We start from the raw sequence: 12,542 nt of genomic DNA on the forward strand, positions 1-12,542 counted from the left end.
TACACTTACGTTGTACTTTTTCACAACAAGGTTTTGGCGCCGTTGCCAGGGAATATTAGATTAATATCAATATCAGTTACTGCTAGTTTTAATTTGAATTCTTTTATTTTTCTTTATATTCTTTTCTATTATTTTATTTGTAGTTGTGAATTGGAGATCTTTCAAGTCCTACTGATTTTGCATGAGAAGGAGAGGAAACGATAATTTACTTCCTTTTGATCTTGAAATTGAAGCAACTTGTCAAAGGAACTCAAAAGCATAGAAAGACATAACAAATTCATCTTCCACTTCTAGAGCCATGGATCTTGAAGTTGAAGCACCAAGGCGCAAGACTTTAGGAGAGTATGTTGCACCAACTATGAGAGATAATAGGACAGCTATAAGCGTCCACTTGTAGCAGCTAACAATTTTGAAATCAAGCCTGCTATCATTACAATGGTGCAAAATAATCAATTTTCTGGATTGCCTAATGAAGACCCAAATCTTCACATTGATGGGTTCTTAGACATTTGCGACACATTCAAGAGCAATGGCATTACTGATGATGCCATAAGATTGAAATTGTTCCCTTTCTCATTAAGGGACAACGCTAAGAGTTTGTTGCATTCTCTACAACCAGGATCCATCACTACTTGGGATCAAATGGTTCAAAAAATTTTGGTAAAATTCTTTCCACCATCTAAAACTGCTAGTTTATTAACAGATATTTCTATTTTTTTGCAGTATGATTTCGGAAACACTATTTGAGGCATGGGAAAGATTCAATGACTTGCTAAGGAAATGTCCACAACACGGAATAGAGCAATGGAGGCAAGTTCAGATTTTTTTTATGATGGTCTGTCTAATTCAACAAGAACATTAATAGATGCTACAGCAAGAGGATCAATCATGAACAAGGATCCAACATAAATTTTTGATCTTTTGGATGTTATGGCCTCAAATGCATATCAAAGGCCAAGGGATAGAGTTGCCTCAAGAAGAGTTTTGCAGAGGAATGAAACTGATCCAACTTGAAGCACTAACAAAGCAAGTAGGGTTGTTAGCAACTCAAGGCACCAAACCTCCAGCTGTGATATGCAACTATTGTGAGGGAACACATTATAGCAATGAATGTCAGATGGCTAATCCTTTTGAGCAAAATTAGTTAGAGCAAGCAAAATATGTGGGGAACTTTAACCGACAGAACAATCCATATTCCAACACATACAATCCAGGATGGAGAAACCATCTAAATTTTGGATGGAAAAACAATCAAGATACTGAAAGACAACCTGAAAATCAACAAGCTCAATCATTTCAGAAGAAAGCTCCATGGGAAGATGCTATTGAGAAAATGGCTACAGTTTCTTCACAATTTATGCAGAAGCAAGAGACCACCGATCAGAATTTTTTGGCATCCATTAAAAATTTGGAAGTACAAATGGGGCAAATTGCTCATGGGATGAATCAAAGGCAAAAAGGATCATCACCTAGTAATACTGAGACAAATCCTAGAGAGTATGCACATGTTATTAAGCTTCGAAGTGGAAAAGTATTAGAGGAACCTTTCAAGAAAGCCATAGTAACTGAACCTTCTTTTGAGGTGGTTCATGATGAGAAAAAAGATGCAGAGGAATACGTTAAGGAGGAGGAGAAACCAAAATCCAAATTGTTTTCAGACAATCCACTACCTTATAATCCACCTATTCCATATCCTCAGCGGTTCAGAAAGCAAAAACAAGATAAGCAATTTTCTAAATTTCTTGATATATTTAAAAAATTGCATATTATATTCCTTTTGCAGATGGTTTGGAACAAATGCCTAGTTATGTCAAGTTTATGAAAGACATTCTTTCTAACAAGAGGAAACTTGAAGATTATGAGACAGTGACATTGACAGAGGAATGCAGTGCTATTCTGCAATTGAAGCTTCCACCTAAGCTAAAGGATCTAGGGAGTTTCACAATACCATGCACTATAGGAAATTTTCATTTTAATAAGGCTTTATGTGATATTGGTGGTAGTATTAATTTAATGCCTCTTTCTATTTTCAGGAAACTAGGCCTTGGAGAAGCTAAACCTACCACAGTGTCACTTCAAATGGCGGATAGGTCGATTAAATATCTGAGGGGAATCATTGAAGACATCTTGGTTAAAGTGGATAAGTTTATATTTCCAGTAGATTTCTTAGTATTGGATATAGAAGAAGACCAAGATATACCCATTATTCTTGGTAGGCCATTCTTGGCGACTGGGAGGACCCTGATTTATCTTCAAACAGGTGAACTTACTATGAGAGTACAAGATGAAAAGATTACATTCAATGTATTCAAGGCCATCAAGTTTCCAAATGGAGCAAATAACTGCTTCAGAATTGACTCTATTGAGAGGTGCACAAAGGAGGTATTTCAAATCAGCTATCCAGTTGAGGCTTCTTTGGTAGGTGTGACAAATACAGAAAATAAAGGAATTTTCGAAAGTGAGATGCAATTAGAAGCTTTATCACCTATATCTGTTGACAAATTTCCTACTAAAGACCATGGCTAGTAACTTAATCACTGCATTGGGAGTGGCTTCGACCCCCAGAAGTCACTCTTATCTTTGACCTAAAGTTGGGGGTAGTTCAGCTGCGAACTATGATGCAAGCTCTGTTTGGGAGGCAACCCAAAGTTTTTCTTTACTACTTCTTTGATTTTTCAATTGTTAATTTTTTAGGTTTGATGTTTTTTGTTTCTTTTTCCATAATTTGTTTTTTTAGGAGAATGAAAAGAAGAGAGTGGAATTGGATTACATCACTCTCAAGGCTATGAATCAAGGGAGTCTCCTTCACCTTACTTCACATCTTATTATTTGTTTCCCATTGCATGCATTTAATATTTTGATTTTTCTGTCGCATTGAGGACATTGCTCATTTTAAAGTTGGGGGTAGATGGTTAAGATTCCTTTCTCTAGGATAAAACTCACTATGCTGAAATTTTTTCAAAACCAGAATTTTTCAAATCATTTCAAAACTTTTTATCAATGGTTGAAGCTTATTTGTCTAGTTAGTAGAGTCAAATATAAGGAAGTTATGACATTAAATCTCTAGACTTATTTAATATTTTATGTTTTAGTTTTGTTCTTCTATAATTCTTTGAATATGATGACTTCGCTAAATATCAGATGAGTATGTGAATCACTTTAACCTTGATTATGCAACACACCCATTGAGCACTAAACCTTGCTACTGAATTATTGTATTTAGGGATTCTCAAATGAGACTGCAATTTTCTTGTTCAGTCAACATATTAGAATCCACCAAGATTTCCTCTTGAGGCGTGATATGGGGAGTTTATGATCAGACCGGGTTCATACCTGGTCCGACCCTCGACCCCGGTCGAGACGGAGAAAACCGAATCTCCCGAGCGAACCGAATCCGGAAGATGGCTTGCTGAAGAAGAAAGATTATTCGGCTGCAAGCGTGCCCTAATCTTACTTATGGATTAGGGTAATCACCTTGATGACAGCAGACTCAAACTGACGGCTGCGGATAATCATCATCAAAGGGATAACTATCGCATAACCTAACGGTTACCTCAGGAGTTCTCTACTAGCCCAAACTAGTAGAAGTCTATCGCTCAACGGATCTCATTGATAAGATCCAACGTGACTAGATCAGCAGCCGCAGCAGCCGTTGCACAACGCAATTCCGGTGTTCAGATACCTGGGGTGAATAATCCAGATATTCCCCAGGAAAGCCAAAATCCTATCGAGGTGGATGATGGCCAGGGAGGACGTAATCTTCCTCCTGATACAATCCAAGATCAATTGGATCAGGTAAAGATTCAACTCTTGGAGGTGAGCCAAGCACTCCGCGTGCTCACCAGATGAGTGGTTTTACCACAAGAACCTGATCAACACGATTCAGGGAGACGTGCATTGCCACGTGACCAAAGAAGGGCTGAAGACCGGAATGTTGATCAGAATTTTCGTGAAGGAGACCGAGGACTTCGGAGGATTGATGATCAACCAAGGCGAGGCGATCGGTTCGACAAACCGCAAGAGAGTACAACTGATTCAAATACAAGGTTGGATACGGGGTAAGAACTCACTCACCCACCGTCGAAGAACCATTCGTGATGATCGAGCGATTCGTGACGAGAGAAAAATTCGTGAAGGACGGGCTGTTCGTGATGATCGAGTAGCACATGATGATCGTGTTAATCGAGGTCGTGATTGTATTGGTGAAGATCACCCAACCCAGATTGGTCAAAAATTGGCCAACATCAATGAGAAGTTAGGGCAGTTGGCTAAGGGAAGAATAACTGAGGATATTTACTCAGTCATTCGGAAGACTCCTTTTGCTGAGCCAATTGCGGGATATCGGTTTCCCCATAACTTTCGTTTGCCAACCTTCTCAACATTCGATGGCTCCGGAGATCCAACAGCTCACATCGGCTATTACCAACGCAGACCATGGCGATTTCAGGGTAATTCGATGAACTTTTATGCGGGGTTTTCGGTTCATCTCTAACTGGAGCGGCACAAAAGTGGTTTTCTAACCTCCCCTCGGGAAGGATCGTAAACTTTGACGAATTGGCGCGCCAGTTCATAGGGCGATTCCAGAGTGGGATACGAGGTCAAGAAAACGGAAGAAACCTTGTTTATTGTCAAACAAGGAAAGAACGAATCGATCGAGAGTTTCTGAAAAGATTCAACAAAGTGACGATGGAGATAGAAAACTTGGATGAACAAGTAGCCGGAACCGCTCTATTCACAGGACTCACAAATCGGAAACTCCCGGAGTTATTACTACGGGATATACCCACGACTTATGCTTGAGTTGGTACGAGAGATGCCGAGAGCGGTGAAGTCATGGAGATTCTAGATGCGCGCCAAGGAGATAATAAAGTCTCCAATAAGGAACAAAAGGCTCCCGAGCGAAGCGAGAGCCAAAAAAGAATGTTCGCGATCGGGTTGGAAGATCCCAACCTTGGCGCCAAAGATCCCCCGGTAGAAGTGAGTACACTCCATTGAATGCTCCTCGGGCTGATATTTTGAATATCCTCAAAAGAAAAAATATTTTTAAGTGGCCGCCTAAAATTCTTTTGAAACCCGGAGAGCAGCAGGATCGGGAAAAGTATTGCCGATTCCACAAGGACTATGGTCATTACACTAATGACTGTCGTCATCTGAAGGCAGATATTGAAAGATTGATATCTCAGGGACATCTGTCCAGTTTTGTTAGCAAGAGAAGGGAGGAGCCACGTGGGCCACGTGCGGCTGCCCCTAAAAGGGATCGTTCGGTTAGTTTAGAACGATCGAGGGAGGCCCCGAAGTCTAAAAAAGGCAAGGAGGTGATTGAAGCTGCTACTCGGTCACCGATTCTTACCATCTTCGGGGGTCCAAAGCCCGAATCATTCCGGAGTCTAAAAACCAAATCCAAATTTGTTGGAGCCGGAGAGGCGCAGAAGCGGAAGAAGCTGAATGGTGAAGATTCTATCACCTTTAGCGAAGAAGACGAAAGAGACGTTTGTTTACCTCATGATGATGCTATAGTCATCAAGGTAGAGATTGCACGGCGGGAAGTGCATAGAGTATTGATTGATACAGGGTCTGCAGCTGACCTAATTTCCTACGAAGTGTATCAAAAATTGAAGGTGGATCAGGACTTGATGAAACCTTCATCTACACACCTATATGGCTTTGCAGGGTCATCTGCAGTAGCGGAAGGATCGGTTCAGTTGGATCTATCCATTGGAAGTTTTCCTAAAGAAACAACTGTCCGAATCAATTTTTTGGTGGTTCGAGAACTACCAGCCTATAATATGATTCTCGGGCGACCATCTTTATCCAAGATAGGTGCTATTGTTTCAACAAAGCACCTGAAGATAAAATTCCCGGCGATATGGGAATCGGTCAAGTCTCCTCCGACCGAGAAGATCTCTCGGCAGGTGTTATGTTGCCTATTTAAAAGACAAGGAGGGTCCGAAGAAGGTTACTGCCCTCCCCATAGAAGTTCGAGATGATCGGGAAGAGATGGAGATGCAAAGGCCCAAACCAGTGGAGAAACTGGAGCAAATCCAGCTGTGTACCGAGGATGAGAAAAATATTACTTATATCGGGTCTGAACAGCTGGAAGAGTTTAAAGATGAGTTGAAGTTATTTCTTCAACGGAATAAAGATGTATTCGCATGGTCTCGCTGAGGACATGCACGGGATCGATTGGGCCATTGCGAGAGCACAAACTCGTATAGACCCTAAGGCGAAACCAAGTGATACGAGAAAAGAAGAAATTTCTCTATTGAAAAGTATGAAGCCGTTCGGAACAAAGTTGAAAAACTTAAGAATTCTGGTTTCATAGAACCAATCGAGTGCCCAACTTGGTTGGCCAACGTGGTGATGGTGAAAAAGGCGAATGGGAAGTGGAGGATGGGTACAGACTACACGGATCTAAGCAAAGCTTGCCCAAAAGATTGCTACCCGTTGCCTCGGATTGACCTCTTGATAGATGCTACTGCAGGATATAAAACTTTAAGTTTCATGGATGCCTACTCGGGGGTATAATCGGATCGTTATGAATAAGGAGAATGAGAAGTATACGGCTTTCATGACTGATCGTGAAAGCTATTATTACAAGGTCATGCCTTTTGGCCTCGAAGAATGCAGGAGCAACATATCGAGAGGGCCGTCAACAAGATTTTCAAAGAGCTGATAGGAAAGAATGTTGAAGCATATGTTGACGACATGCTTGGTGAAAAGCTTTACAAAAGCAAATCACATTGCAGATTTGACTGAGGTTTTCTCAAGATCTTGAGGAAGCATCAAATGAAGTTAAACCCCGAAAAATGTGCCTTTGGAGTCTCCTCGGGCAAATTCTTGGGTTTCATGGTATCACGAGGGGAATTGAGGCTAATCCTGCCAAAATTCAAGCTCGATTGATATGGAGGCTCCCAAAACCGTTCGGGATGTACAATGTTTGACAGGAGAGTTGCTGCCTTAAATCGATTTATCTCCAAGTCCGGAGAAAAATGTTTGCCTTTCTTCAAGGCGCTTAAAGACCTGAAGGGCGATAAGGAAGCAAAGTGGACTGAAGAGTGCCGAAAGCTTTCGAGGAATTAAAAGAAGCACTTGGACAACCACCGATCCGTCCGGACCGGAGAAGGGGGAAATATTACGACTATATCTAGCGACATCCCTTTCGGCGGTCGGTGCAAGTACTTGTTCGGGGAGAAAGATAAGAAACATTGGCCGATTTACTATGTAAGCCACGTGTTGCTAGATGCGGAGACGAGATATTCGCAGATTGAGAAGCGTGCTCTGCTCTCATGATGGCCGCCAGGAAGCTAAGGCCATATTTTCGGGCTCATCCAATTGAGGTATTTACAACTTTTCCTCTTAATAAAGTTCTTAACAAACCTGATTTGTCTGGAAGGATGGTATCCTGGTCGGTTGAGCTAAGTGAGTTCCAAGTGAGCTTTAAGCCCAGAACTGCAATCAAGGTTCAAGCATTAGCCGACTTTGTAGTAGAAACTACTGCACCAGTGGAACCCACCATTGAGGATCCCATTATACCAACCACTTGGGAGGTATATGTGGATGGTTCGAGTAATAAAGACGGAGCAGGCGCTGGAATTCTTTTAAAAAGTCCAGCAGGATTTATTATTCGATATGCTTTGAGATTCGCATTTGATGCAAGTAATAATGAAGCGGAATATGAGGCCCTGATAGCAGGACTTCGGTTGTCAAAGGCATTAGCTATTACAGATGTTACTATTTATAGTGACTCTCAGCTTATAGTCAACAAAGTCCAGGGGGAGTATGGCATTAAAGAACCATGCTTGCAAAAATATCGGGAGATAGTGCAGACATTTCAATACCAATTTCGGAATTTGAAGATATCTCAGATTTCGAGGAATGAAAATTCAGTGGCAGATGAGCTATCCCGACTAGCCAATGCCAAGGAAAAGAATCTAGACCCTTCGGTCTACATTGAAGAGGTAACTTTTCCAAGTTATCATGAGAAAGAAATTTCTTATATTGAAGCAGAACGTTGCTGGATGGATCCAATAATCGAGTATCTAAGGGATGACAAGTTACCCGAGGATCCAGTAGAGGCAAGGTTGATCAAGATTCGATCAGCTAGATTTGTCATTCAGAATGGGAGACTATACAAAAGATCTTATGCTGGACCCCTTATGAGATGTATAGGCCCCGAAGGAGCAAAATCAGCTTTGGCTAAGGTTCATGAAGGAATTTGTGGCGCTCACATGGGTGGCAGAGCCCTAGCGCACAAAATTCTAAGACTTGGGTTATATTGGCCTAAGATCCAAGAGGCTGCTATGGACTACGTTCGTCGATGTAGTAACTGTCAAATTCATGCTACAAGATGTCGAAGCGCCCGGCGGAAATTATGACTTCAATTCTAAATCCCATTCCCTTTGCAATGTGGGGAATTGATATCATGGGCAAATTCACCAAGACATCAGGCGGACGGGAATATCTTATAGTAGCAATTGATTACTTCACAAAATGGGTAGAAGCCAGTGCATTGGCGACAATTACTGAGAAAAAAGTTGAGAAATTTGTGCTTGAATCAATCATATATCGCTTTGGGATTCCAAAGATAATTGTCATTGACCATGGTACTCGGTTCAATCGTCCACAATTTGAGCAATTCTGTGGAACATATATGATCGAGCATCGTATGTCCTCAGTGGCATACCCCCAAAGCAATGGCCAGGTAGAGGTTACTAACCGAACGCTACTGGAAGGAATAAAGAGAAGACTCGAAGCTGACAAAGCTTCTTGGGTCGAAGAACTACATAATGTACTGTGGGCTTATAGAACTACGGTTCGAACACCTACAGGAGAAACTACATTCAGGTTGGCATATGGATCCGAAGCATTGGCACCTGTGGAGATAATGGCGGGGACGTTACGGGATCGTGAGTTCGAGGAAAAAGCAAATGAACAAGGACTGCTTGATAGTCTTGATTTGTTGGACGAAGTTCGGGCAAAGGCAATAGCACGAACTCAACATTATCAAAGAAGGATAGCGTCTCATTATAATACCCGAGTGAGTTCCTTCGAGACTTATTGAATTTTTGAATTATCCTTAAGTATAAGGCATCGGTTTAAAACCCAAGTGAGTTCCTTCTCAGACTTATTGTATTTCTCCGGAAATCCTTAAGTATAAGGCATCGGTTTAAAACCCGAGTGAGTTCCTTCTCAGACTTATTGTATTTCTCCAGAAATCCTTAAGTATGGCATCGATTTAAAACCCGAGTGAGTTCCTTCTCAGACTTATTGTATTTCTCCGGAAATCCTTAAGTAAAGGCATTGTTTCAGACAACTAAGACCTAATGCAACGGTGATTCAAGTGGCTAGCAAAGTTCAAGATAAAGTAATTTCTTATTTCTTCAGAAGATCCAAAGAGGCCAGTATCAAAACAATTACAAGAGCTGGATACAATCTCTGATCAAAGAAGAAAGTCATTACAGGTGATTGTTAACAAGTTATACAAGATCGACGCGACTTTGCTAGAACAAACATATGAGTCAACCATTGGTGGGGGAGTCAAGGAAAAGAAGAGAAGAAATGAGGATTACAAAAATATTTCGATATTCGGAAAATCCTCCGCAATTTCATACTCTTTGTCCAACTTTGTCCAGGAGAAGAATGGTCCTCGACCAAACTCGCATTCGGCACAAGCTCGTCATAATTGACTTCTTCCAGCGGAGAATAAACAGGAGAATCTTCCAGATATTGCATAATATCTGGATCGGAAGGTGGAGGATCAATCTTATCCTTGGTCCAGTCGGGAGGAGGAATACCCGGGTCGGTAAATACTTCAGGATGGCAAACAAGACCGTAGGGAGTCGTATCAAAATGAGGATCTTTCCTTAATATTGATTCCCATACTTCGTTCTCACCATCCCGGTACGCCCTGCAAGTTATAAGCATTCAGGATATCAACAAAAGGCTTACTGTGTAAATACTTGAAGACGCAGGCTCTGCGAACATAAGTTGGAAGGGATTCGGGCAAAGGAACGACAACTTGCCTTTCGGGTAATGTTTCAGATCCTTTAGCTCCTGACTTTCCAACTGTCCGCTCCAGTCGTCGGATCTTCTCCCCGGCATCACCCAAGTCCGACCGAAGACGACCAATCATCGAATTCTTTTCTCCCTGCCACCTCCCAAGCTAGATTCCGAAGGCGAGCAATCTCAACATCTTTAGCTTCAGAGATTTCCCGAAGCCTAGAAACTTCATTGCTCAACCTACCGAGTCTAGTAACTGCTTCCACTTGGTTGTGGAAGTTACCAAGCAAGACTCCCGCAAACAACTTCCGAGTTAGCAAGGAGCAAAAAAGTAATTTTTCAGAATCGAGAGGATAATGAAGAAAGACTTACATCACCAAGTGACTTCGTAAAGACTTCATCCGGAAGTTTGGAAAGAACTGCGCTCTCGAAGTCATTCGAGCAGCAGTACACCATTCCAACGCTCCGTCAAACTCGTTTGACACTAATTCAAGCGAAGGATGAGAAGGATGAACTACATCAAGCAAAGGCTGAGCTTCATCACTTGTCACCCGATGGCGCTTCCAGTGGCAAAATCCTCCAACTCGAAGGAGAGGAGGAGGATGCCAAACAAGCACTAGAGTTAGAAATAGGAGCAGCACCTGCTGGGACAACACCTTCATCGACGCCAACATAGTTGCCTCGGATGCCCGAAGAGTCTTCTTCGGGGGTGCACCAACAAGCTCACCAACAAGCTCACCAACAGGCTCACCAGCGGAGAGTTCCGGCAGCACCATCGGCAACGGAGTGATCAAGATCTTCCGGGAAAGACGAGCGATCACTTCGGGCAAAGGAGGCGTAGGGACGGCATCAACGTAAGCTGCAGGAATCCGACTTGAAGATTCACCGCCAGCAGCCGCCTTACACTTGGAGGATTCACTAGCTGAAACCACCGCACCGGCCCCAACCACCACCGACGCAACCCTTTTCTTGCAAGATTTTGCTCGATAAAGTTCGGGTTGATCTTGGGAGTCACTATACAAAACAACAAAAAAAACCAGCCGTATCGATACGAAATAAACGACAAGCAACAATGGGGAAACCCTAGTTTTCTAAAGATTCTCGACGGACCAACAACCTAAACCCCAAGTATAACTACTGTGCGGTTTACTTCGGGGGAAGTGGGGAAAGAGATGAGAAATCAAAAAACTCACTTGTTCGAGAAATGGATAGAGTCTGTCGTTGGAGTACGAGGAATACGGAGGCAGGCCGAAGGACGAAAGGTTGCTTTGGCACTTTAGCAAATCTATCTTGCGAAGTCGGGATAGATGGAGAGTACCCACGAAGGCTTTAAATAGCCTAAGGTATAAGACGACGGCTGAAGGCTAAGGACAACCGACGACCCAGATCGAAACGACGCTTCGAAATCCGCAAAAGCAAGATCAACGGTCGAAGAGATGCCACATGGAAACATGTGGAAGCGAGCACCTGATGCGAGAGAAACCTCCAATCGTCGCACCGCCATTAAAATAATGGATGTATTTCCGATTCATTGGAAACAATGAATGGTATACAAAAGCAGGAAAACGTTTGAACTTCGCAGAAGGGAAACGTGCGGACTTTGCAATAAATAAAGTAGTGGGGAAGATTAACGCGTCTTCCCGAAACGCATCTTCATGAGATTTCTATAAGATCATTATTCGGCGAGGAATGAAAAGTTAAGTGATAAGTTTTATCATTAATACTTTGATATTCAAGGCAAGACTTCGGGCGGGGAGACGGGGAAATTTTGAGGCCAACATGAATAAAGAAATGTCTATTCATTAAATTGAGAGTACATCTTTACAAAAGAATAACTCCCTAAGCCTTTTCTTCATTGTTGCCCGAGGGACCCTGGGGTCGGGATGACTTTTCTCAGGACCATGAGAAGAGCCTTCCTCAAGAGTGGCATCGACTGAATCCTCTACAGCAACAACTTGAGACTCGGCTTGTGATTTCTCCTCTGGAAGTGCCGGCTCGTCATTCAGATATGCCTCATATTGAGGTTCAGCTGGAAAAGGATCATCTTCTCCCTGAGCCCAGTCTGGGAGATCCATACCAACTTTTCCGAAGACCTCTGGGTGGCATACCTCGCGAAAAGGAGCAGTGTCGAAGTCAGGGATCGTTCCAAGGATCTGCTCCCAAACGTCGTTTTGCCCCATGCGATAAGCCTGAATGTTGTAGAAACCTAGCAATTCGGAGAAAGGTACGCTGTTCAGGTATTTCCGAATGCACTCCTTCCGAAGGTCTGGCTTTATATGCTCAGGCTTGCTAGGGATTGCCAACTTCAGATGCTCTTCGAGCTCCCTACTTTTGATTTCAAGGCTGTCACCAAACAACGTGGCAGCTTTTCTTTCCCTCCCGGCCCCCCCCCCCGTCACACCCGCTCGCCGTCGGTCTCGGTTACCCGCCCGACAACCCGTGGGTGCGATCCGTCACAAGATCCAAGGTTTTAGTCTATCAACAATATTTAAGACAAATACAGATAATCATGAGCAAGAATATTCAATAACTAAATTAAATGA

The 12,542-nt window shown here is 42.6% G+C and overlaps 1 protein-coding gene and 1 non-coding gene across 2 annotated transcripts; one reads left to right on the forward strand and one right to left on the reverse strand.

Annotated features, from left to right (window-relative positions):
- Nucleotides 1-695: 695 nt before the first annotated feature.
- LOC149025438 (small nucleolar RNA R71) lies at nucleotides 696-798 on the reverse strand. The gene has a single exon (XR_016171882.1). It is a non-coding gene; the product is annotated as a small nucleolar RNA R71 (small nucleolar RNA).
- Nucleotides 799-1,333: 535 nt separating this feature from the next.
- Nucleotides 1,334-2,526, forward strand: LOC149025439 (uncharacterized). Its single transcript, XM_089143576.1, has 2 exons — nucleotides 1,334-1,701; nucleotides 1,806-2,526. Exons 1-2 carry the CDS (start codon nucleotides 1,334-1,336, stop codon nucleotides 2,524-2,526), a joined length of 1,089 nt encoding a protein of 362 aa, XP_088999702.1.
- Nucleotides 2,527-12,542: the final 10,016 nt, after the last annotated feature.

Source organism: Hakea prostrata, chromosome 2, assembly GCF_041222555.1.
Source record: "Hakea prostrata isolate BN-2017 chromosome 2, UWA_Hpros_2, whole genome shotgun sequence".
Classification (NCBI taxonomy): domain Eukaryota; kingdom Viridiplantae; phylum Streptophyta; class Magnoliopsida; order Proteales; family Proteaceae; genus Hakea; species Hakea prostrata.

Coding starts and splice junctions, on each gene's coding strand:
- LOC149025439 (XM_089143576.1), top strand. CDS start 1,334: ATGGCTACAGTTTCTTCACAATTTATGCAGAAGCAAGAGACCACCGAT. Junction 1,702..1,805: donor CCTATTCCATATCCTCAGCG/GTTCAGAAAGCA, acceptor ACAAATGCCTAG/TTATGTCAAGTTTATGAAAG.